The 24413-nt window shown below is 36.1% G+C and overlaps 1 protein-coding gene across 1 annotated transcript in view; it reads left to right on the top strand.

The window, feature by feature from the left end:
• Positions 1 to 24413, top strand: part of Tenm1 (teneurin transmembrane protein 1) — an 819764-nt gene that overhangs the window by 313304 nt on the left and 482047 nt on the right. Inside the window, exons 4-5 of the mRNA XM_085684917.2 lie at positions 326 to 586; positions 2159 to 2215. Of these exons, the coding sequence (XP_085541043.1) occupies positions 326 to 586; positions 2159 to 2215 (318 nt within the window). The remainder of the gene's footprint in view (positions 1 to 325; positions 587 to 2158; positions 2216 to 24413) is intronic.

Here is a 24413-nt window from a genome sequence, read left to right as displayed (position 1 = left end):
TTTGTGCAACCAAAATATTGTAGCTATAAGCTATTTTGAGGATGCTTTTTTTTAACCAGAACCTTGTAAGAATCAAAGAGAGCATAATTTTAAGTAACAGAAGTGCAAAATAAGCACAGAATTCTAGCTACCATAAATAAAAAACCAGAATTCTAACTTTGCAAAAACTCATAATTACTAGCAGTGGGGAAGGGGGCATGAGGATAGATAAGTGAAAGTTAGTGATTTTGTTCATACTTACATTCTCTCTCTCTCTCTCTCTCTCTCTCTCTCTCTCTCTCTCTCTTTCTCTCTCTCTCTCTCTTTGTCTAAACTTTGTTTGCAGAGATAGAATTCTGTGAAACTCCTCCTACTTTGTGCTCTGGCTACCAGACAGACATGCATAGCGTTTCTAGGCATGGCTACCAGCTAGAGATGGGATCTGATGTAGACACGGAGACAGAAGGTGCTGCATCCCCCGACCATGCGCTGAGAATGTGGATAAGAGGCATGAAGTCAGAACATAGTTCCTGTCTGTCCAGCAGGGCCAACTCTGCATTGTCCTTGACTGACACTGACCATGAACGGAAGTCTGATGGAGAAAATGGTAAGAAAGCTACATCTGCAATTTAAATGAAATTCAGGGAGAATGGCTTTCCCCCTTTGCTTTGTTATCACTTCGTATATCTGCCCATCTTTCATTTGGCATGCAGAATACAAATACACGTTAGCAGATTCCCAGGAACAAGGAGTATTCTTAAGTATCTAGCAAATAGGTACATTTATTTATAACGACACAAAATAGTCTTCATTTCTAAGGAACCCCTGGAGAAATTATCTCATGTAGTCAGCAATATTGTGAATGTCTTATTCATTACTCACCTTTTATTTTCATTTTTATTTTCCAGTGCTACCCTAGTGGGATTTATTATTGGAAGTACTCATTTGATGTATTTTGGCTTTGTATCGGTGTATGAACAAGGAGATGAACAATTATATAGCATGCATACTCTCTGTAGGGACTCTCTATTTTGATCCAAATTAACTTGCTGAGTGTATAAACAGATTCACATTTGCCACATTAGAATGAAATTATTTCACAAACACAATTATTTTAAAGACATCAGTCATTTGCCAGACAATAACTACTAACGGCAATATCATTATGTTGTAATTATATATGATTTCCTTATACATTTTAGAAAATGAAATGGCTTTGCTTTTTGAGTTTTCAGGAAGGAGTTAACTTATTTAATGTATGCTCTTCTGCCTCTATCAAAAAATCATTTCATAATAGACACATTAAATGATTATTAATCAAGTTAATCTAGTCTACCCATCATTTTCTTTGTCAAAATTTTATATGAGTTCCCTCTTATCCACATTCATGTCATCCGAACTGATTTAAACCATTTTAAAATGACAAATACTATAAGTTCCTCTCATCTGAGGTTCCAAGATTTTATACAATCACAAAAAGTCATTTATATTTTTAAAATAAAAACAAAAATGAATTTTTCTAGGTGAACAAAGGCACAGGGAGATCCAGAAAAAGAGGATATTAGAACAATATACTCAATATTCTATATATACCTGTAAGAACAGAATATAAATGAAAACAAATAGTCACACAGAAAGCATCATGTTCTATGTTTCAGTCTAATCCTCAGAACTGTTTTAAATCTCATTCTGGAGACAAGATTCTCTGTTGGCTGGTGCCCTTTCCTTCTTCCAACATGAGATTCCTTGAGAAATTCCCATGGGGGGGGGGGTCCATAGTTTTAGTAATCTGTTAACCAATTGAAAGACACACCTGTCTCTTTTCAATATCTTCGTCTCTTCCACTCTGGTTATGGCCCCTCACATAAATGATAGCAATGAGCTCACTCAGTTGAAACGTACGTTGAAGAAGTCTCCTTAGGCTGTACTATTCTATCTGTATATGATCCTCGATGGGAGGTTTCTTTTAGGGATGAGGAATAATGAAGAACTAAGTAGTGGTAATGTTTCCACGACTCTGAAAACAATAAACACTTTTGAATTCTATGCATTAATGGGGAAATCTTATGGTACATAATGCAGTCATGTTTAAAAAACTCTTGATGCAATGTTCATGTTGAAATGTTAGGAATCTCAGACAGCTAGGACTGAATAATTAGTAAAATGTTTACTCTTACAGGTTTTAAGTTCTCTCCTGTTTGTTGTGATATGGAGGCTCCAGCTGGTTCTACTCAAGGCAAGTGTTTTTAAATATTTGACTACAAGTTATTTTTACCTCAACCAATAATGACACCTACCTAGTCTGGCAAATGAACATTTACCAACTAATGAGTAACTCATAAGGCTAAACGAATGAAATTATTAGAGATTAGTCTAGTGACCATGTACTGACTTGTTTTTCTCCTTTAATTGTGTGTATTTTGCTTATGAAGTGAAGCTGGAAGGCAGGTAGGGATACGGATGATACATGCTTTCATGGAAAATACTGATTTGTCTTGGGGTTCATGCCTAAATACAACAGCTACCTTTTTGTTCTTATTCTTGTTTTGTTATTTTGTTTTGGATTTAGAACAGCTTCAGCTTTACCATGGTATAAAGCTGATGCTGTCATGACTTTCTTGTGCTGCCTATCAGGTAGTCTTGATCCTTCTCTCAAGATGATGCTATCTTGGCCTTACAATTGCATTTTATTCATGTCATCAATTACAAGTACCTCATTAAAAAAGGAAAAAATAAAAGCAAAAGGCAGGTCATCATTTACTGAAGATTTTTGTTTTTGCAATTCTTCAGGAAGACTGAAGTCACATTGGTGACTATGTGTGTTTTCATGTTGTACTCATTGAAATTGTTCCTTTGCAGAATTACATGGAGAACAACATTTAAAAATGATTTGCATGACTCAGTTTGTACCTTGTGGTAGGTCCTTGCATCAAACCACATTTATTAAAAATTATGAGGTAGTTAGAATACAAAGACTTAGAATAGTAATTATAACATAGACAGTAGTAATATTTATTATTATTGTTGGATCAACATTTCTAAATCCCCAAACATATCATCATATGATGCTCTCATTTCAGTCTCAGACCCATTACCTCTGTTTCATTATTTCTTTTGTTATAATTGTAACATAATCTCATCATTCCCCCTTTCCTTTCTTCTTCCTGCCCTTTTCGCAAGAGGAAGAGTTAAACAACAATTTATAAGCCCATTTTATAGTAGAATATCCTCTAATCCTTTCATTTCTCTTAAATAATGTTTTTATATGATGTAAAACTGAACAGCTCTACTTAGAGTTCTGTATGTCTTACTCTGACTCCTACTATTTCCAATTCCAATAAGGAGTATGTAACTCGAGATCTCATCTATAACATATAATAACATTCCACTGGTGTAGAAACTGTAAATCTTCTCAACTGATAATAATCAGGGCTGGCTTGGATTTAGTATTTTCTTAGAGAAAACTTGAGAGTGTAAATGCTTTTCTTTTCCTAAATGCATGTTAATTTAAAGGGAAAAAATTTTTCAACTCATTTAACTTTGTGTTTGCATGTAAATGGAGCTATTTATCTCCCACTGATATCATCCATTCATGAAAACATGCCTAGCAGAGTATCTATCTCATTAACTCATTAACTTGAATTTCTATATTTGAAATATAAAAATTCGTAAAATATTTTTGATATTAGTCTTTTTGATACTGGATGTTTCAGCAGTTAAGACTCCATGCCATCCTATCTCCATGGTTCAATTAGTCTCAGGGACACTTTATTTTGTTCCTGCTTTCCTATACTTTTTGTTCTTTTCCCAATTATTGATGACACTATAGAAACAATATTATGAAGCACTTAAGGATGATTAAATTTTCACTACTGTGAATGAGGCATACAAGCTTAGATAAAGGAAATTGTTAATTCAAGTGAGTTTATCCAACCAGAAAAAAATCTAAGAAGTGAAATCAAAGATGCTTACAATTCTGTCCATCACATGCATACTGTATGACTTAGTGGTCCTTAATGGTTCTACTTACATTTTCAGAATATTGCCTAAACAGATTGATTTCTTTCATTTAATCAATAGACCAAGCCTTAAAAATATTTTACCATGTTATCAACCATGTTTTGTTGCTGTAAATTTAATTTAAATCTGTAACATGTTATAACCCCTAAAGAATTATACTAAAACTTAACTTGACTGTTGGAATATTTGAACAAGGAGGGAAAATAACAGGTAGCAAAAATGGATATGTTTTTCTAGGTTTTCACAGAACTATCACTATATTATTATGTTTTTCAGTCCTGCCCATTTGTCCTAAGACATTCCTTTAACACCTACCAATACTTAATTTTCTATTAAGAAAAACGCATATGTATTAGCTAGCTGAACCTTGAGGCCTGAGTACCAGTTTGATATCATACTTCTTTCATTATACCCTTTTCATGCTCCCATTTCAGCTAACTGTTAGGGCCTGCACCCTAGACTGTCATACCTCACAAACGATGCTATCAAGCACGAGACTAGATAGAAATGTGGCCTACTTTGTTCACTGTTATAGCTCCAATAACTAGCCACAGCATATAGAACATAATTACAAAGTAGACAAATAAGAATCATGTCATGTTCTGAGGCTTGGGGGCTTTGAAGCAAGAGATAATATATTTTTCATGAATTATCTATGATCTCTTTGAAGGATAGAAATGCTACATCGAATCAGGCCTGTGGTTATCTGACAAGCAACTTTGCCTCTGAAAAATGATCGCTTCACCATTTCTTAGAACTATATAATAATACTACTTTATATTAGTCAATGTTCTCTAAAGGAACAGCTTATACATTGAATATCCATATATTAAACAGGGGATTTATTGGAGTGGTGAACAGGCTGCTACCTGGTTAGGCCAAATCTGTTTCCTGACTGAAAGGCCAAGAATCTTGTAGTTCTTTTAGTCTTTGATACTGGATGTCTCAGCAGTCTCAACCTGGTGTTAGAATCCTATAGGATTCATATAGAGCTGCTCATCCTCAGTCTACGTTAGAATTCTGAAGAAGAAGGGCCTCTTACCAGGGAAGGAATGCTGAACTTACCAGTGAGAGTGAGGACAAGATGACCAAAATCAAAAGCTTCCTTCTTCAATGTCATTGTATACACCCTGCTGTTACAAGATATAGCCCAGATTTAAGGTTTATCTTCCCAACTCAAATGACCCAAGCAAGAAAGTTCTTCACAAGTGTTTCCAGCTGTTTGGGTTATAGTGGAGTCTGGATGTCATTAAGATGAAAACTATGATTAAACATCTTAATTCTACCCCTTGCCAACTTGAATATAAGTACATCTCCTTTTATCGCACTTGATTTCCAAATAAAAACAAAAATCACGTCATAGTTATCATTTCTACAACTGGTCACATGACTTTAGCTGGTATTTCTAACTACTTTCTTCTTCTACCTAGTCTGTATTTTTTTCCACCCACAGCAACCTATAACATGATTAATAAAAACCCAGAGACATATATTGGGGTTAAACCTGAAGATCAGAAAAGGAAAGCAGCGGAGCCACTAGAGAGCTCTTACCTCTAAGAAATCCTCAGACTGAAAGAGAATTAGTTCTTGTCTCGTCCCACTTTATATTCCTCTCCAGTACTGGGATTCAAGGCATATGACTCCCTAGTACTGGGATTAAAGGTGTGGGACACCACTGCCTGGCTGCTAGTGGCTTAGTTTTACCTTCAGGTATTTAGGAAAGCTTTATCTATTAAAATACAAATGAAATATCCCCATAGAAACCACCTCAGCTAGTCTTAGTTCTTTTCCAGGAGGAGTGGTCCTATAATTTTATTCCTGAAGGGTCTGTGCTCTTTGTAATACTGTCTAAATTGGGTTGTTGTAGTTTCACATTAACTTTAACCGCAAGATGTGATAGCAACAAGAGATGCCCTAATAGGTCTCCTGCACTCCAACTATTAGCTTTCTCACCTCTGTTATGGAGAAGTTAATCAATTTCCACCTGGAAGTCTAAACCAATCACCCCTTTATAATAATGCTATCCCTATTTTAGCCTGTTGACTTATGGGCATCAGAAGTCCAAAGGGTCCAGTTAGAAATCTAAGCTTCTAGCTCAAAAAAAGTTTTTTGTTTTTTTTTATGTTGCGACAGAAGAACCAATACTTCTGTCTCAACAGAACTTATAGTTATGGGAACAGGAAGCAAAAATTTTCCTAATGGTTCATTATGAGCGATAGCGAGTGGATCCATCCCCGTTTATACCACTTCATTCCTGAACCCCATAGATTCTGACTATGGGAAATACATTACCATATATTCAGGTTAATTCTCCCTAATTGTAACTCTGTCTTCAAATGTCATTCTACCTTTCTGTGAAGGCACCTGTTTCAGAATGGTGGGCAAAATAATAAGACCAGTGACTTCCTTGAGAGTAAACTAGTTGTGACGCTTCTCTGCCTATGAATTTAGCTTCTTGGTAAGGGGGCGATTCTGTGTAGAATGTCATAACAGTGGATAAGGCACTCTGAGTTCCTGTATGGTAGGTTTGTCAGAATCATCATGTGTAAGCAAGATAAATCCATAAGCAAAATAATTACAGAGTTCTAGTAAGTTCAAAGCACTTGCCTTTCCACATCGGAAGTCAGCCAAAATAGTCAACCTGTTAGCTGGTAGCTGGCAGGTCATCCCTGGGAATGGTGTCATATTGGAAGGTCAGTGTTAGTCCCTGTGGTTGGCAGATCTGGCACTCAGCAACAACTGTAGCCAGTTCACCTTGGTGAGTAGAAATCCATTGTCAAGCTCATGTCCAACCTCTATTTCCATCATAATGACCTCTGTTCATGGGCCTGTTGACAACACGGTATTCTGTTGAGTGATGCTAATCATCCACAAAACAGGTCATCCTATCCTGTTGTTTGGTGACTTCTATTGAAGTCACCTTTTAATGAACATTTCCATACTATACAAGCCTCTTCACATGCATTTAGAAAGATCTATTCAAGTACTTGTTCCCCAATATTTTTCTCATAAACTTTCCAATCATCTTCTTTCCAAATCCCTGACCATCCAGGCAATCCATTGGCTACTGCACATGAACCAGCAGACAACTGGAAATATGGACATTACTCCATCCAGGAAAAATGCACAATCTTGTGTACTAATTCTACCCACAATGAAGATTTCTCTTCACTGATGTCTTTCAGGATTGTTACAGAAAGGAGTCGTAATGATGCAGCTGTCCACTTTTGGGTAGTGTTTGCATAGCATGCAGAAACAGAACAATCAGTTTAAAAAAAAGGCTCAAATGACCTCTTCCTCAGTCAACTGCTAATAAGGCATACTACATGAGGCTATAGGTGTATAATTAAGAACAGAAATGATTTTAACAGAAGTAGAAGCTATCGACATTAAGACAAATTCATTCTGTAACTTGGTTGTGTTGTTAGGACCTGCTCAAGTCTGATCACATATCTATCACTTCCATTTGATAATAGATTGCTGCTGTGCACATCCCAATTTATGGCTTAGGGTGGGGTTAGACAATACCCAGATTATTATATAGGCAGCTCAAGTTGCTTGACAATTTGATGGCCATTTTTTTGCTAGGGCCCAATAATAGACCAAGTGTTGTCCCTTAAAATGGAATGGTTGTCTGTGAATGATGGCCGAGCTTTGCTCCCAAACTTCTAGTGTTTTCATAGTGATTTGCCTGTATGTGAGTGCCAATGTCTCCAGGCAACATCTTTTTCTGACATGGACACCTCAAGTACCATCAGGTCTTCTGGAACAAAATGTCCAAGTAGCACAGCAATCTAAGCCTGTTTAAGGGTCTTTTCCTCTTTCAGTCCCATTCAAAGCTAGCAGCTTTCTGAGGTACTGGATACATGCGATGGGATGACACACTCTAGTAAGGAATGTGCTGCCTCCACAATCCAAACAAGCCTTCTTGGTGGTGTGAAGGTTCAGGAAAAACAAATTATACTTTACTTTAGGAAGAATATCTGTGCCCCACACCAGCGAACTTCTACAAATTTCACTGAGGTAGAAGGCCCTAGAATTTTGTTTAGATTTATTTCCCATCCTCAGTTTCCCGTATGTGTTACCCACAAGTTCAAAGTGGTTTCTACTTCCTGCTCACTTGGTCCAAGCAGCATAATGTTATCAGCATTGTGTATCAGTGGGACATTTTGCAGAAGAGACAGATGATCAAGATCCTTTCAAACTAAGTTATGACTCAGAGAAGGAGAGTTAATATACCCTTGAGGTAAACTTGTAAAAGGATACTGCTGGCCTTGCCAACTGAAGGCAAATTGTTTCTTGTGATCCGTATGGACAGGTATCAAGGAACAGGCATTTTCTAGGACAGTAGCTGCATATCATGTACCAAGAGATGTGTTAATCTGCTCAAATAAGGATATCACATCTGGTACATCAGTTGCAATTGGTGTCACTACTTGATTAATTTTGCAATAGTCAACTGCCTTTCTCCATGATCCATCTGTCTTCTGTGCAATCGAAGTAGGAGTGTTAAAGGGAGATGTGGTACAAACCACCACCCCTGTATCATTCAAGCCCTTGATGGTGGCGCTAGTTTCTGTAATTCTTCCTGGGATGTGATATTGTCTTTAGTTCATTGTTTTTCCTAGTAGAGGCAACTCCAATGACTTCCATTGGCTATTCCAATCATAATAGCTCTCACGAAACCAATATGGGAAATCTGCCAACTTCTAAGTACATATACCCCAAGTATACATTCAAGGAAGTAGGGAAATAACCACAGAATGTTTGGGGACCCACTAGGATTATGGTGAATAAAATATCACCCCAAACTCCATTAGTTATCTGACCTGCATAAGCCTCTACTTTAACTGAAGGGCCACATTTGCTTTTTCTCCCAGAATCAGTACCAATTAGGTATTCTCCTAGAATATCCCATAGACATGGGAAATGTTATTTCCTTTCCCCAAGTGTATATTTACCCCTGTAAAAAAGAATGTGTCACTGTAAATGTATTGGAGAAAGCTAACAGTAAAACTCATATAAGTATTTTTATAAAGTCCCTTTCTCACAGGACCCTGGGCATTATTTCATTCAAGACGTTCAGAGTTTGCAAATAGGTTCACGTCTAAAAATTGTTTCAGGGGCCAAGGTTCCATCTTGCCACTACCCAATATAGCCTTTCTTGGATTTGTTCAATAATTTTTCTGTCTAAACACATTGAATAAAACAGAGTAAGCTTCTCAATTATTATATAATTAAGAATATTTTATTATATAATAAAACATAAACACAATTCTTGGGTCAAAGTTCCATTCAAGAATCGCCACCATAAAATATCACTTTTACTATGCTGCCCATTATGGGTCACGCCATTATTGACATTGCTTCCCCTGTCCTTCCCATTGCCATAACAATGCTTACCTTTGTCTTAGATGATTTAGTTTTGCCACCTGGCCCTTTCCCCTCAGAGCCCAATGTTGTGCAAATTCTAATTGGTCTTAATAATAAAAATCCTGAGTCAGATATTAGGGGGTGAAAGCTGAAATATCAGAGAAGCAGAGCAGCTAGTCACTAGTTCTTACCTCTGCTTAATCCTCGGACCAAAGAGATGATACTGGTGTGGTTAGCTCCACACTCTGATCTTGAGGCAAGCATATTTGTTCAAGCAGAAACAAAATATCACCCAGTTAGAAGCCATTGAATTTAATTCCTCCAATTGAGCCACAGTATCTAATATCCTAACGCCTGGTACAAGAAAGGTCCAATCATAAAGTTCTTCAAATGCACTGTGGCCTTTCTCATCATTTTGGATGTTATCTTATAAGTGAATGACACTTTTTCCTGAAAGATCAGGCTTTGCACAGTGTACTCACTCTTGACTTGCAGTTTCCCTGAACTTTAAAATTCTTTCGTCAACACAGCAAAGAAATACAAAACATCTTCATCATCTTTTCAGTAAACCATCTTGTGACAAATTTTGGTTGTGCAAGCTTCCATACTAAACCTGGAATCTCCACCCAGTGGGCCCAAATCAGAAAACTCAGTCTGATCCAGTTCTATGATCCTTCCACCACTATACCATTATTGGGTCTCCTTAGAATCTATTCCCACATATATTCCCCAGACTTCTGCTTTCATGAATTAGCAAAATCATTAAGTTCTTTAGTGATATGCATCCTCATGGATTATACTTATTATCTCCCTAAAAGCAGGTTTAGCTTCGAGTCTGGATATAGTTCTGAAAGCACATAGGTAGGCACTGAATGACATCGGTATTGTTTTGTTTGGCATCTCCTTCAGGCAAGATCACTACTAGTCCAGCAGACAGTGATGGATTAATTTCCTCAGGTGAAGGTGGAGAGGGCAAAGCTGCAGTAGATGGGAGTGTAGAAATAGCCTCTGCTAAGGGTGAAGAGACTATTTCCTCAGGTGAACTAAATCCCTCAGAATCTTCGGGTTCAAAATTCTCAACCTCGGTGGGTTCCTTGTACACATCACCATCACCAGTTATAAAATTCTTATCAAACAGTGCACTTCCTTAACCACTTACACCCTCTTAGGCTGGGATTTAAATTTCATTGAAATAGCTTGAAATCTATGGCTGTTGTTTTGTCATATATCCTAAGATATTAGAAATTGGTTAATTTTATCAAGGAATTCGCTCTTATGCTTCGTGAATTTACCCAGATATACTAGAAGCACCCAGACAGAATCATTATTTTTCTTATTTTTCCACAAATTGCCAAAAGTTTTATGCATTGAATCACTAAAATCAAGTGAATCTCTCCGCGTAAGTTTGTTAAGTAGTTCATACCATAGATACTTAATGCTATCCATGCTACTAAGTGAGGCTTCAGTAATTACAGGTATCAACAGATTAGAAAGCCAGTTCCAGATACTTTTTAAAAAAGGCAAGTGGATTGTTATAAATTCAAACCAAGCCTGGTATACAGGGTGAGTTCCAGACCAGCTAAGATTATATAGTAAAACCCTGTCTCAAAAACTAAGAAACAAACAAAAAATTCAAATAAATAACAAAAAAAAATCTTTAAAATTTTGTTTCTCTAGAATCCATTCTGCTTTCACAATCTGTATTAGTCAGGGTACATACAGGATATATACAGGGTATATACAGGTATATACAGGGTATATACAGGGTATATACAGGTACAGAACTGATACACTGAATATCCGATATTAAAAGGGAATTTATTAGAATGGCGTACAGGCTGTATTCTATGTAGTCCAACAGTGGTTGTCTCCCATCCAATAGATGAAGAATCTGGTAGGTGTTCAGTCCACGAGGCTGGATGTCCCAGCAGTCTCAGTCTTGTGGCAGAGTCCCGGAAGATTCCTAGAGAGCCACTGGTCTTCAGTCTACATTGGAATTCCAAAGAAGTAGGTTCTAACACCAGTGAAGGAATGAATGCTTCAGCAACAGGAGAGGTGAATCTGCCAGTGATAGTGGGGGCAGGCAGGCTAAAAGCCAAAGCTTCTTTCCTCCATATTTTCTTATGTGGGCTGCCACAAGAAGGCATGACCCAAATTTAGAGTGAGTCTTAATGTCTTTACTGATCCAGTCAAGGAAGTTTCTCAAAGGTGTGCCCAGTTGCTTGGCTTAGCCATCACACTACTTAACCGTCAACCTCAGAAATTAGAATAGCTCACAATAGTTAACTCTGACTGTACACTGAGTTGAAGGGAGAAACCTTAATCAGCAGCTAATTTGGAATAATCAGTTTTCAAAAATGTGTTTTTCTATGTGTCCTTAATAAAAAAAATGGACTATAAGATTTGAAAAGAAAACTGTTTGTTAAAAGCCAAAATAGAAAGAAATCGGAAGAAAAAGCATTTGCTAATTTTAATGAAGTATGAATTAAAAATAAATTATATTTGTCTATAGGTTTTATGATAATGATAACTCTATTCATTGAACATTACATGTTCCCAAGCTTTGTATTCAGTACTAGAGATGCCTGAAAAATGAATATTATATACAATCCCTAACCTCAAGGCATTTATATACTGGTGGGAACCATTAATGCCAAATTAATTAAGAGGATTTATTATAAGTGACAAAAGCAATTTGAGCAACATTAAACAAAAACAAAATATATTAAATGGTCATGGGAATTCCTCATGGGATTCAGCGAGAGAAAAGGCTAGACTGCAAAAAGTGACTACATAGAAAGATTTGTTAAGACATTTCCTTTTTCATATGGATCCCATTTATTTAGGAGCTTTACAGACAAGGGTGGATCTGACACAATTCCATCACAGCCAAGAAATCCATGACTGCTCCCTATTACTTCTGTACTTCATACCCAGAACCCTGACAACATAGCATCCACTACCAATAAATACCATACTATCATAGCCTTGCATATGCCATTTTCAGCCCCTAAATTGCTTCACAAGAACATCTGGAGTTGTGATACAAAATGGCCTAGATGAACACCTGGAGGCTTTTGAATGACATGTAGTATGTACGGAAAATGAGGAGTTACCTTTCTGATAATTGACCATGTGGAACCATTCATGCACATTTACTGGAGGGATTTGTTTCTTTTACATTCTTTCCTGTACTTTGTATGCTTTCCCCTGATGTTATAAGTTATACAGGACATGTCTATAGCAGTAAGAACAGTTCCTTAGGAACCATCTAAAAGTCAAAAGAAGTGTGTGAAACAATGCAATGATTTGGTAATAGCTTTGGCACGAACCCTGCCATATAACTGGCACTCTAATGGCTCTGTAGGAACCATTATGCATGTATGAGGCAGTGCAGTTGACTTTTGTAACAGCTCTTTTGGAGAGCTACATGGTCAGAGGAAGTATATAAGTCATTTGGGTTGCTTTACGTGTGTGCCACATGTTTCCGTGATGACTGTGATACTCTTAGAATTGAAAACCAGTTTAGTGATATTGAACTTTAAACTATTGTCAGGGTACATAGAAAAATACACATTTTTGAGAAAATAAACCTGTATTAATATGTTTTGTGATAAATTAATATCTGCTGGTGGTTTAAAGTTGATACTGTAAGAACAGTTTTAAGTAAAACCATGAGCCAGTCTGTTCGTCTTCACCTTTTAGGTGCCACTCTTGAGTGATGCACATTTCCATATTATCAGTGAATGGACAGCTGGTATTACATGATACACAAAGTCTAGTAATGTTTTCTAGTTCAGATATTCGCACATTTCCCAGTGTTTGTTGCAGAAATCCATCTCGTCCTCACTGAGGCATGAGATCCATTCAGGTAGGTGTCACTTTTATCTTTAACTGTTCCATAGATACAAATCAAGGTCTCTGTCAGTTTGCTCTTTAAAAATAGGGTTACTAGTGATCTCCTATGCACATATCTTATTCAGTACCTATTGACTAATTTCTTATAAGTGGAAAGGATGGGCTGTGGTAATGGTCATTAAATGTTACCTATCACCAAATTTTCCCCTTAAAAAAGAACCATCAGTTTATCTTTCTGCTAATGCTTTATGAAGACTATATGTTTTCTCATATCACCTTCAAGGTTGGCAGTAATAAAAAGATTTTTAATATATATTCTCCTAAAATATAATAATGTCCTTATACTATTATTTTGTGTTTATGAGTGAGCTTAGAAATCCTTGTATATGTTAATGGAGCTTTTTAATCTCTTATTCTCTCCATTTTTTATAACATTCTCTGTTTATTTGTCTACTTATAATTACTAAGGAAAAATTAGCAGCAAAATAGAAAAATATAGAGGGAGGAGGAGAGGGAGTGGGGGGAGTGGGAGGGTGTTGGGAAGAGGGACGGAAATGGAAACTTTTATAATTTAATAAAATTTAAAAAAATTTAAATTTTTAATAAAATTTAAAAAAAGATATAGACTATAGTAAAGAAAATAATGATTTCTAAACATCAAAAAATTACCTTCATTAATCAGATAAATTTATATTAAAATACATTGTGAACTCCTGGAGCTCAGCCCAGTGCTTGGCTATGGGTCAATGCTTTGCTTCCATCAGTTACTGGATGTAGTGAAGAGAGAGAAGAGGAAAGATATTAGCAAAAGGGGTCAAGATAATAATGGAGAAAACCACAGAGACCCAACTAAGGTAGTGGGAGCTCACAGACTCTAGACTGACAGCTGGGGAATCTACATGGGACTGAACTAGGCCCTCTGAATGTGGGTGACAGTTATATGGCTTGCATTGTTTGTAGGGCCCCTGGCAGTGGGACCAGGACTTATCCCAGGTGCATGAACTGGCTTTTTAGAGCCCATTCCCTATGGTGGGATACCTTGCTCAGCCTTAATGCAGTTGGGGAGGGGCCTGACCCTGCCTCAGTTTGGTAAGCCAGACTTTGTTGACTTTCCAAGAAAGGCCTTACCCACTGTGAGGAGTGAATGGGGGCTGGGAAGAGGAGGCAGTCAGGGGAAGAAGGGGGGAGGGGAAACTGGGGTTGGTATGTAAATGAAAAACAAAAAACACTTTTAAATAAAAAATATAACTGATTTTTAAAAACTGGCAATTGAGTAGCACGAGGGTGGTCCTCCCCAGGGAAGAGCACACTTATTAGTTGTCCATTGTCAAGTGGGCAGCACTGAAAATGTGCATACAAGTAACATTATATGGACTAAACATGTTATATTTAGAAATATAGAAAAACAAATACATATGTGCATGCATTAACAACTAGTGAAAAAATTGGGTCATGAATTTGGAGGAGAGTGGGGAGGAATATATAGGAAGGTATGGGGGGAAGAAAAGGAAGGGATAAGTTTTGCAATTAAACTATACTCTGAAAAAATAAGAAAAAATGCAGGGAGAAACGATTGCCTAGAGTTTTAGCAGTAACACATATTTCATAGCACATACTTTTTGAAAATGAATACCAGACACTATTATAGGATTATAACCAAACACAGTTTTATGAAAGAAAATTTGACAATATCTCACAAAAACTGAGCCTACATCTCCATTGACCTAGTAATTTCAGCTCATGAAATTTAGCTTTCAAGTGATTATACAGTGTTATATATTAGGATGATCCAACAACTGAAGCATTGTTGGAAATACTGAAAAAGCAGGCATCCTGAACAAGATGTTTAACAACAAGTAGCCCCCTGAATGGTGTGTAGACGATTCATGCCCTGAAAAGCTCTCCAGCCTTAGAAAGGGTGAGACACAAAAGGTAAGTGGGATGTCTCGGAGGGATTGGGACAGAGATGTTCTACTACTTTCAAAATGTGTATCTATTTATAATTATCAAACATTCTAAATTATCCTATGTCATCCACCAGTGATTATAACATTACTCTTTGTAAACTTTATGTTTATTCATCAGGAATATTTTTAACTCATTTGACACAAGCAAAATGGGATGACTTTATACATTTTAGTGTGGAACAATCTTTACAATACATCATTAAATCAAACCTCAGTCTTTGAAACATGGTATAGTTTTAGTGTCCTTTTGCCTGTAATTCCATATATGGGATATCTTTAATGTAACTTAGTTCACTATAAATTTAAAGGTAAAAATTAGGAACAAAATTTTTATAAAAGTATCTCTCTTTGCTATGCTCAGCACCCTCTGACTTATTTTGTTCCCTTCTAGTCCTTTGTACTGTTCATTATGATCTAGTAAATTCATTTCCTCCTTCACAAATAGACCACAATCTCCAATTACAAACCACAATATTTAGTATAGGATATTTTATATGTAATTTTAATGGAAATATACACATATATTCCTATATGCATAAATTGCTTTGGAACTATTAGAGTAAATGAACAATAATTATTATTACATTTGCGGAGAGCTACTTACACGGCTAAGAGGTAGATTCTGGAGGTAGCTAGTTTTTCTTATGTACTTTATCCCCTTTGAATTTCCTATCATATGCTGATAATTTTTATTTTACATTATTTTAAATTAATGAATTAATATATTACAAATGAAATAATACAATTTACCTGTCCTCTGGACTGATTTAAAACAGTCAATAATGGCTGCTTATAGAGGATTTTTGAGTATCTTAGAATACAGTATACAAATAAATCATCTGGGAAGGAAATGCCATAAATGCTCCCTTTATGACAGTCCCCAGTTTCAGCTCTTGGTTTCCTTTGTTTTTTTCTTTTTTATATATAAATTAATTAATTAACTTTTTTCCAGCCTGAACACTTTCCCCTCTCTCCTCTCCTCCCTGTCTCTTTCCCAAACTTCCTTCTTCCCTGTCCCACCCCATCCACTCGTCCTCCTTTCTCTTCAGAAAAGGGCAGGCCTCCCATGGATATCAACCAACTATGGCATATCAAGTGGCAGGGAGGCTAAGCACCTCTTCTCCTATTAAGGCTGGACAAAGCAACCCAGTAGGGGGAAAGGGTAACAGAGTCAGAGACAGTCCTTGCTTTCACTGTTAGGAGTCCCACAGAAAGACCAAGCTACATAACTAACATGTGCAGAGGGCCTAGGTCAGTCCCATGCAAGCTCTCTGTTTGGCAGATGAGTCTCTGTGAGCCCCCATTAGCCAAGATTAATTGATTCTGTGCATATTCTTATGGTGTTTTCATCCCTCTGTTTCCTACAAACCTTGCTCCCCCACTTCCACAGGATTCTCCAATGTTTAGTTGTGGGTCTCTGCATCTGTTTCCATTGGTTGATGGATGAAGCCTTTCTAATAACAATGGGGCTAGGCACCAATCTATGAGTATAGCAGAACATCATTAGGAATCATTTCATTGACATTTTTTGCCACTCATGTTTGGTTCTATCCTATGCCATCCCACTCTGTGTCCTGGACCTTAGGGGTAGTATGGGTCTGAAGCTGGATCGGTCATTGATTGGCCACTCCCATAAGTTTTGTGACACCCTTACCCTAGCATATCTTGTAGGCAGGACAAATTTTAAGTGAAAGGTTATGTGACTGGGTTTGGGTCCCAAACCCTCCACTGGAAGTCTTCCGTGGTTATAGAAGATGGCCCATTTAGGCTACATATCCCATAATGTTAGAAATCTTTGTTAGGGTCACCTTCATGATTCCTCAAAATTTCCGTTGTGCTAGGTTTCTAGCTCATTCCAGAGATGCCACCAATTCCAGTCTCTCCCTGTAATCTCTCCCTCCATCCTCCCCCTAGCCGATTCCTCCTGTTCCCATCCTTACCCAACTCCATTCGCCCAGACCTCTCCGCTCACCCCATCCTTGTCCACCTGAGATTTCTATTCTATTTCTTCTTCCCTGGGAGATCCATGATCCCCTTCCTTCATCCGTCCTTGTTATCTAGCCTCTCTGGGTCTGTGGATTGTAGCTTGGTTATCCTTTACTTTACAGCTAATATCTACTTATAAGTAAGTACATGCCATGTTTGTCTTTCTAAGTCTGGGGTACCTCACTCAGGATGATCTTTTCTAGTTCTATCTATTTGCTGACAAATTTCATGTTGTTGTTCCTAACAGCTGAGTAATACTCCATTGTGTAAATGTGCCACATTTCTTTATCTATTCCTCAGTTGAGAGGCATCTAGGTTTTTTCCTAGTTTCTGGCTATTACAAATAAAGCTGCTATGAATATACTTGAGCAAGTGTCCTTGTGATATGGTAGAACATTCTTTGGGTATATGCCCAGGAGTGATACAGCTGGGTCTGGAGGTAGGTCGATTCTCAATATTCTGAGAAACCACCATATTGATTTCCAAAGTGGCTGCACAATTTGCACTCCCACCATCAATAGAGTAGTGATCCCCTTGTTCTATATCCTTGCCAACAAGTGCTCTCACTTATGTTTTTGATTTTAGCCATTCTGACAGATATAAGATGGAGCCATTTTGATTTGCATTTCCCTAATGGCTAATGATATTGAACATTTCTTTAAGTGTTTCTCAGTCAGTCACTTGTGATTCCTCTGTTGAGAATTCTCTGTTTAGATCTGCCCCAGACTGCACCCCCTCCCTTGATTTATTTAACTTAGTCTCTGTCTCTGTCTCTGTGAATGTCTGTCTCTGTCTCTCTCTCTCTATGTATACATGTTTTGTGAGTGTCTGTGTTTGAAAATAGTATAGAAATAAACGTATTAATATCTTTATTAATGTTCTGCTCTTTGCTTTACTGTTAAGTCACCTGTTTATTTTGATTCTGTTATGAAATCAGTGCCATATTCATTTGTTTACTTTAAAAACCTATGTCTGCAGATAAGTTTCTACCTCACATAGGAAGCAGGACATGGAAACATTGTAATCCAGTGGACAAGCAATTTTATGTTCCTAAATTGTCTCCTGAAATTAGCAGGTCCAAAACAAACAACAGAGTTGTAAATTTCAAACATTTCCTGTAATATATACCATACCATTTTCCTCTGAGACCAACAACATGTATTTGTCATTTTACAATTTTAGCAATGTACACATAATCATATTTCCATGAACAAACATCTATTATGCTAAGTACCATATTTTAAGTATAATTCCTGTCATTCACACAGTTGATAACTTCATTTTTTGTGTTCTATTTTATGGCCACTATCAAGCAGAAATTTGTGCTTAAATACTTTTCATTTATTTGAATGTTTGTAAATGGAAAACTAGTTTGTCTAAGGCAATTTATTCTCTACTTTTATTGTTTCTGGAAAATGCTATTGCTTGCTTAAATAAATACTTTGTGTGTTTGTGTGGGTTCTGAGGATCAAATTCTTGTCATCTGTCTTGCCTGGCAGACACCTTTACCAACTGACCCATCTCACTGGCCTCCACATGAGAAGAGCTTATAGTTAACAAACAAGAAATATAATTTGTTTATAAATAAGTACATGCATTTTGAGTGATTTATGAAATTATTAAGTCCATCAAAATTGTCAAACAAGTTGATTCATTTGAGATACTCTCTAAATTGATACGTTGTCTGACTGAACTGTCTGATAATCCCAGTGCAAATTATTGAGCCTTTTGTTTATGACTGTGTAGTCATATTTTATCAAAAAGCATGTCAGTTGATTGGTTATAATACGATACAGTTAGAATTTATTAGTCTAGTCAGTGATGTCAAGAAATGTTCCTTTTTAAGACAAAAATCAAGGATAATAAAGACTAAAAATATGTTATCATGATATTTAATGATCCCAAATCATGTCAGAATTTGAGAAAAACTCCATAAAAGTTCAAAAGTGTAGCAAATGAAAGGCTAGCCTTCAATTTACATGAATTGCAAACATAAACAATCATGACATTTTTACTAGTATTCCTATAGTTATTTGAAGTCAAAACACTGTGATACTGAAGTGTCTCAAGAAGGAAACCCATACAATCATGATGGAAGAAAACAGGTACACAAAAGGAAAAGGCAAAGGAAAGAAAAGAAACAGACAATCCTAGTTCCCTGAATTAAGTCATTATTTTTCTCAGCATAAACACATAAATTATTTTGAACATTTCACTGCTTTGATTGCGTTTTTGATCTCTAGGCTACTCTTTGTTCCTTTTCATACTTTATATGAGAGCCAGGAAGAATTGGAAAATAATTTTCTGTTTTGATTAAGGTATGGTTGTAGTCCTCAGTTTTGACATTTGTGTAATCAACTGAATGCTGTCATCTTTAATCAGCTTCAGTGACAATAAGGTTTATCAAGATGTTTCAGCCGTAAGCCTCATTTCCAAGCAGCTGCCTAGATCACGAGTCTGCTAAATTGGGCAGGCATGTGGAACACTTTTTATAATGTTCTCCTAAGAATCATAATTATATATACATATATATATATATATATTTAAAGAAACAAAAGAAAATAAATTAGCCCAAGTTAAATTTCACCAGAAAAAGTGCTTTTCCGATATCAATTGGCCTCCAAAGGAGACACTGGCCTTTACTCACAAGTACTAGAAAGAATAATCTGGATATATATATATATATATATATATATATATATATATATATATATGGACCTTGCTTCTTTGGACCCATGTGACTTAAAATAAAGAAATATCGTGCTTTCCAACAAGTTGATTTTCAGTTGTTCCAGATTGAATTAGTGTAAATAAAATAGAAAGAAGGGCTCTAGCAAATCAATACTGCATTGGTAGTAAACTGGAAAATACTGACAAATTATCCTTTTAGGCCTTAGCGAGGTTTAATCTAAACATCGTTTTCTCCTGACACGGTGAGCAAGAAGAGGGTAATTTATTACACAAGCCTGATATGGATGAGAAAAGGCTGCTGCTTTTTCTTCACTATTCTGGCTTTTTCCCTTTTTATGCCAGTTCAATTTTTGTCTTACTCCAGAAATACATCCTCCAATAATGTTTGAGTCTAGGATTTTCAAAGCCACACCTTAGCATGCTGTATTTGGCTACTTGCCAGCTTGTTTAAGAAGAACATGCATTGAAAAGTGCCCTATAAAGAATCAAGGTTCTCTTATATGCATGGGGAACGCTCCTAAGTTCATGCATGCCCTTTCACAGTTTTAGACACTAGGAAAGAGCACTACACACAGGAATATTTTATAAAAATCTGTATATTTAACATGAATAAAAATTACCTTGCCCCAAAATTTGAATGGCAAAAACATGAGTTTGGGTTCACTTAAGGTGGGTTCTAGATCTGATTCCATTCAAATTGCTACTTGTTTGCAGGAAAGGGAGAATATTTGGAATAGAATGTATTGTGCACACTATCTCTTTCCTAATTTTGTTTCCCCCATTCTTCTCTTATTCATTGTAGTAGACATTAAGCACAAATATGTGAAAGATGTAGCAGAAATATTGGGTCAGCTATTTGTTCATCTTTTCTGTTAAATAAAGTAGCTGTGTTAAATGTCATATCTTCCAACATGGGTATGATAAAATAGCATTTTTATTAACCCAAGAGGGACATGGACATAAGAAAACCAAGTACGTGCTTCTGGCAGGATCATTCCTCAAGGCACTACAATATGAACAATATTTAAATTACTAGCTATATTTATCCATCATATTTTTTAAAATCCAAGGTTTTATCTCAACAGTTATTATCATAGTATTAAAGATATCAACCTAAAACACTTTTGTATACTTGGGAAATACATGTATATTTAATAGTAAGAAATAGTTCCTATTTACTCTACCCCATGCCACATTGGAGCCTCAGTAGGTTTAGTTGTTCATTCAAACTAAGGAAATATTTACATTCCTAGGAACCTCTAACTAGAAGGTAAAAATTAAGATGGGATTAGTAAATATATTTACAGGAAGAAGATTTTTCACTAAGAAATTCAATTATATACCATTTTATTGTCTCACAGGGAAATGGATTTCTTCTAGAAAACACTTTGGAAAAGCCCAAAATTTACTACAGGCATACAATTGTTACTATTAAGTATTAATGTTTCCACCTTATTTTACTGTACTCCCAGACACTGTAGCACAGTTTTCCCAAATAAATTTGTGGCAAGCTGCATATATCAATGAATTAAGAAAAAAAAAAAACTTTTGAAGGCTTAAAGACAAATATTTGTTTTCTTTCAAATATCATGCAAAGACCTATTTTCCTTTTGTGGAATCTCTTATGATATTATATTTTTTTTAAAACTCTCAAAACCAAGGAAGTTTTATGTGGTAGATATGGGGAGAAATGAGAGAGATAAAATGAAAACTACACATGGTTACAAGCCACCAGCTTAGCAGCTTGATTGTGTAGACTTGATGGTGCTTTATAAAAATAATGTATGGATATTCCCCAAATAAAATTAAGAAATGAAAATTTTGGTGTCCTTTTTAGTCTGTGTCTGCACATCTAGGTCACTTAGCCAGAATAATATCAATACTTTCCTCCAATTGTCCAGACAGCCAGATTTTACTGAATCATTGAATGGTCAGTCCAGTTCACTAGTTAAGATTGCTAAAATGATCCACACTCGGACAGATACAAATGCAAGTTAGTGGAGCATGCCAGGCAGTGGAAGAGTTCTATCTATAAGAGCAAGCTCATCTAATGATCTCTGAGAGACATTTATTTATTCTAGAAATTGATTCAGGGAGTAAAGTCATTTGAAGGGTTTTCAAGATATAAAGTAGAAAAGATACATTTAAAAATTAATGTAAAAATGTTTGTTAGAAATTCTTTCAAACACTGGAATTTATTCAACAAAAAAGTCAAGCACTTACCATGGACAAAGGATTGGTGACCTAAAAATGAATCCTTAGGCATTTTTTCTAGAAAGATTTGAAGAACTGTAGAAGAAAGTGAACTTTGAGTAACTTGAAGTAAATGAAACTGAAACACCTTTCCCTTTCTCCCTCCCTCACTGCAAAATGCATCATTTCAAAAGAAGCTTCATTCTTACCCATAAAGAATGTAAGTTACTTTGAAACAATGCCTTGGTCTGGCGTCTCCTACATGAATCTGTTGTGAAGAACTGATTAAATGAGATCTATAAACTAAAATATCTATCTATCAATCATCCTCATTCCGTGTGGATATGTGTCATATGTATGTGTCATAGTGTCTCTCCCTCCCTCTATCACTCTCTGTGTCTCTCTGTCTCTGTCTCTCTCTCTTTCTCGCTCTTGTACTGCTACACGTATCTCATATAAAAAAATCTTTTAAGTGTTTGTTAGTCAGGAACAATGCTTTGGCCTAGTCTCTACATGTAGCTACAAGTAATACACGTCTGGGAAGAACCACACTCATTAAAAAAATGAGTGGTAATTTCAAAAGAAAATTAATGTAAGCTATATGGAAGAAAAGAAACAGGAAATATGAATAACATATGAGCATTCATCAAAGAAATACTGTCCCCAAGCATAAAATAAAATAGAGTAAAACAAGGATGATTAGTTTTCATAGAAATTATAATTAGAGAGCATAATGGTTTAAAATAAATGAATAACAACACATGCAAGTATCTATAAGACAGGATTCTAAACTGATCTCTGTTTTGCCACTTATCCTCTGGGACTGTATTAGTTTACATGGCAAAATGGGATTTTTTTAGATATATTTGGGACTGCTAATCAGTTAGGTTTAAGCTTTAAAATGAGTCTATGTGGCACAAGCAAATTGCATGTGCACTTCCAAAGCAGAGATGAGATGCTAACAGCAGAAAAAGTCAGAGAGATTTAAAGAGTGAGAAGTATTCAATATGGAAAAGGTTCTTTGTTACTGAGTTGGAAAAGCTCCTTGCTATATAGCACATGCATTTCAAGTGTACATATAATAAAGAAACGTTTCACAAAATGGAACTTGTTTACTATGTAAAATACATTGATAGTCTTTTCTAGTCTAGTCTTGTTGCATCTAACCTGTTCCATTCCCTTCTATTTTATTTTATCCCATGCTGCATTATAGTCTGTGCTACTACGTTAAACGTGTCTTATTTGACACCGTACATTGATTTTAAGATGACATATTGGATTACTATGTGGAACTAAAAAAAAATACAAAACTATATACTCTATATCCCTCTATGTCCTTTATAATTTTTGAGATGATGAGTAAAGATTGTTTCATTATTGGTTAATTCTTATCGAGTGCTGGTGAACATTAGAAAGGGTCAACACATCTAGTATCTCTGTTTCTAAACTTCTGACCTTTAGACGTAGAAGACAAATAGTAGAATCTACACAACACATTATGAACAACTAAAGAAACCCTAGCTCTGTCATCATCCCTTTCCTTTGGAAATTGACTTCCATGTTATAACCCAGAATATTTTATTTGTTCTAGAAATCTAATGTTTTGCAACATCAATGTAAGCATGTTCTGGCAACCTCTAAAATTCAGAGAGGACTCTTACAGGTCTTGTGATTTATAGTGCTAGGAAAGTCTCAGCTAATAAAGTTTTTCTGGCATGGCAAAAAGGAAGTGAAGTAAAAAGTACCTGTTGGGAAGAGGAAGACAAACCTACAACACCATTTCTCATATGGCTCTACTTACTAAATTCTTCTGTAAAAAGAACTGGCAGTCAAACTTAAGAATGATAGTAAGATGCATCTACATGATACAACTTGATATTATATTTAGTAGTAATCTGTTAAGAGAAACCAAGAACTCACACTACCTTCTTCAACACCTCTTCAGAGTTTCTAAATAGGAAGATAGCCCGCTCTCTTCTTGTGATGACTTCATTGTTGTCTTTGTCCCTTCTCCTTCCCTGCATTCCAAACACACAAAAGGTAGGAAAACAACTCCAAAAAAAAAAAAAACTCCACTCCTATACACAAATCTTCTTTTCCTTGACTTCATTCATTCTTTCGTTTCATCACCTCATGGTCTGTCTTTCACATTGGCTTGGTAACAATCCTACTAATTATCCAAAAGGCAAAAATTACAGAATATAGGAATTAGAGGTAAGGACTGAAACTTCAGCATTATTCTGTTTCAGCCTTTTTCATATATCTCTCTGAACTTTCAAAGTGTTCAGTTGTGGATTAAAAATTAAGTTTATGACACAGCCACATGCAAAGAAGGACTGAAGAAAT

The sequence above is a fragment of the Myodes glareolus genome, chromosome X, assembly GCF_982192425.1.
Source record: "Myodes glareolus chromosome X, mMyoGla1.1, whole genome shotgun sequence".
Taxonomy (NCBI): domain Eukaryota; kingdom Metazoa; phylum Chordata; class Mammalia; order Rodentia; family Cricetidae; genus Myodes; species Myodes glareolus.
Note: the sequence above shows the minus strand (reverse complement) of the source record. Positions and strands in the feature narration are given on the sequence as shown.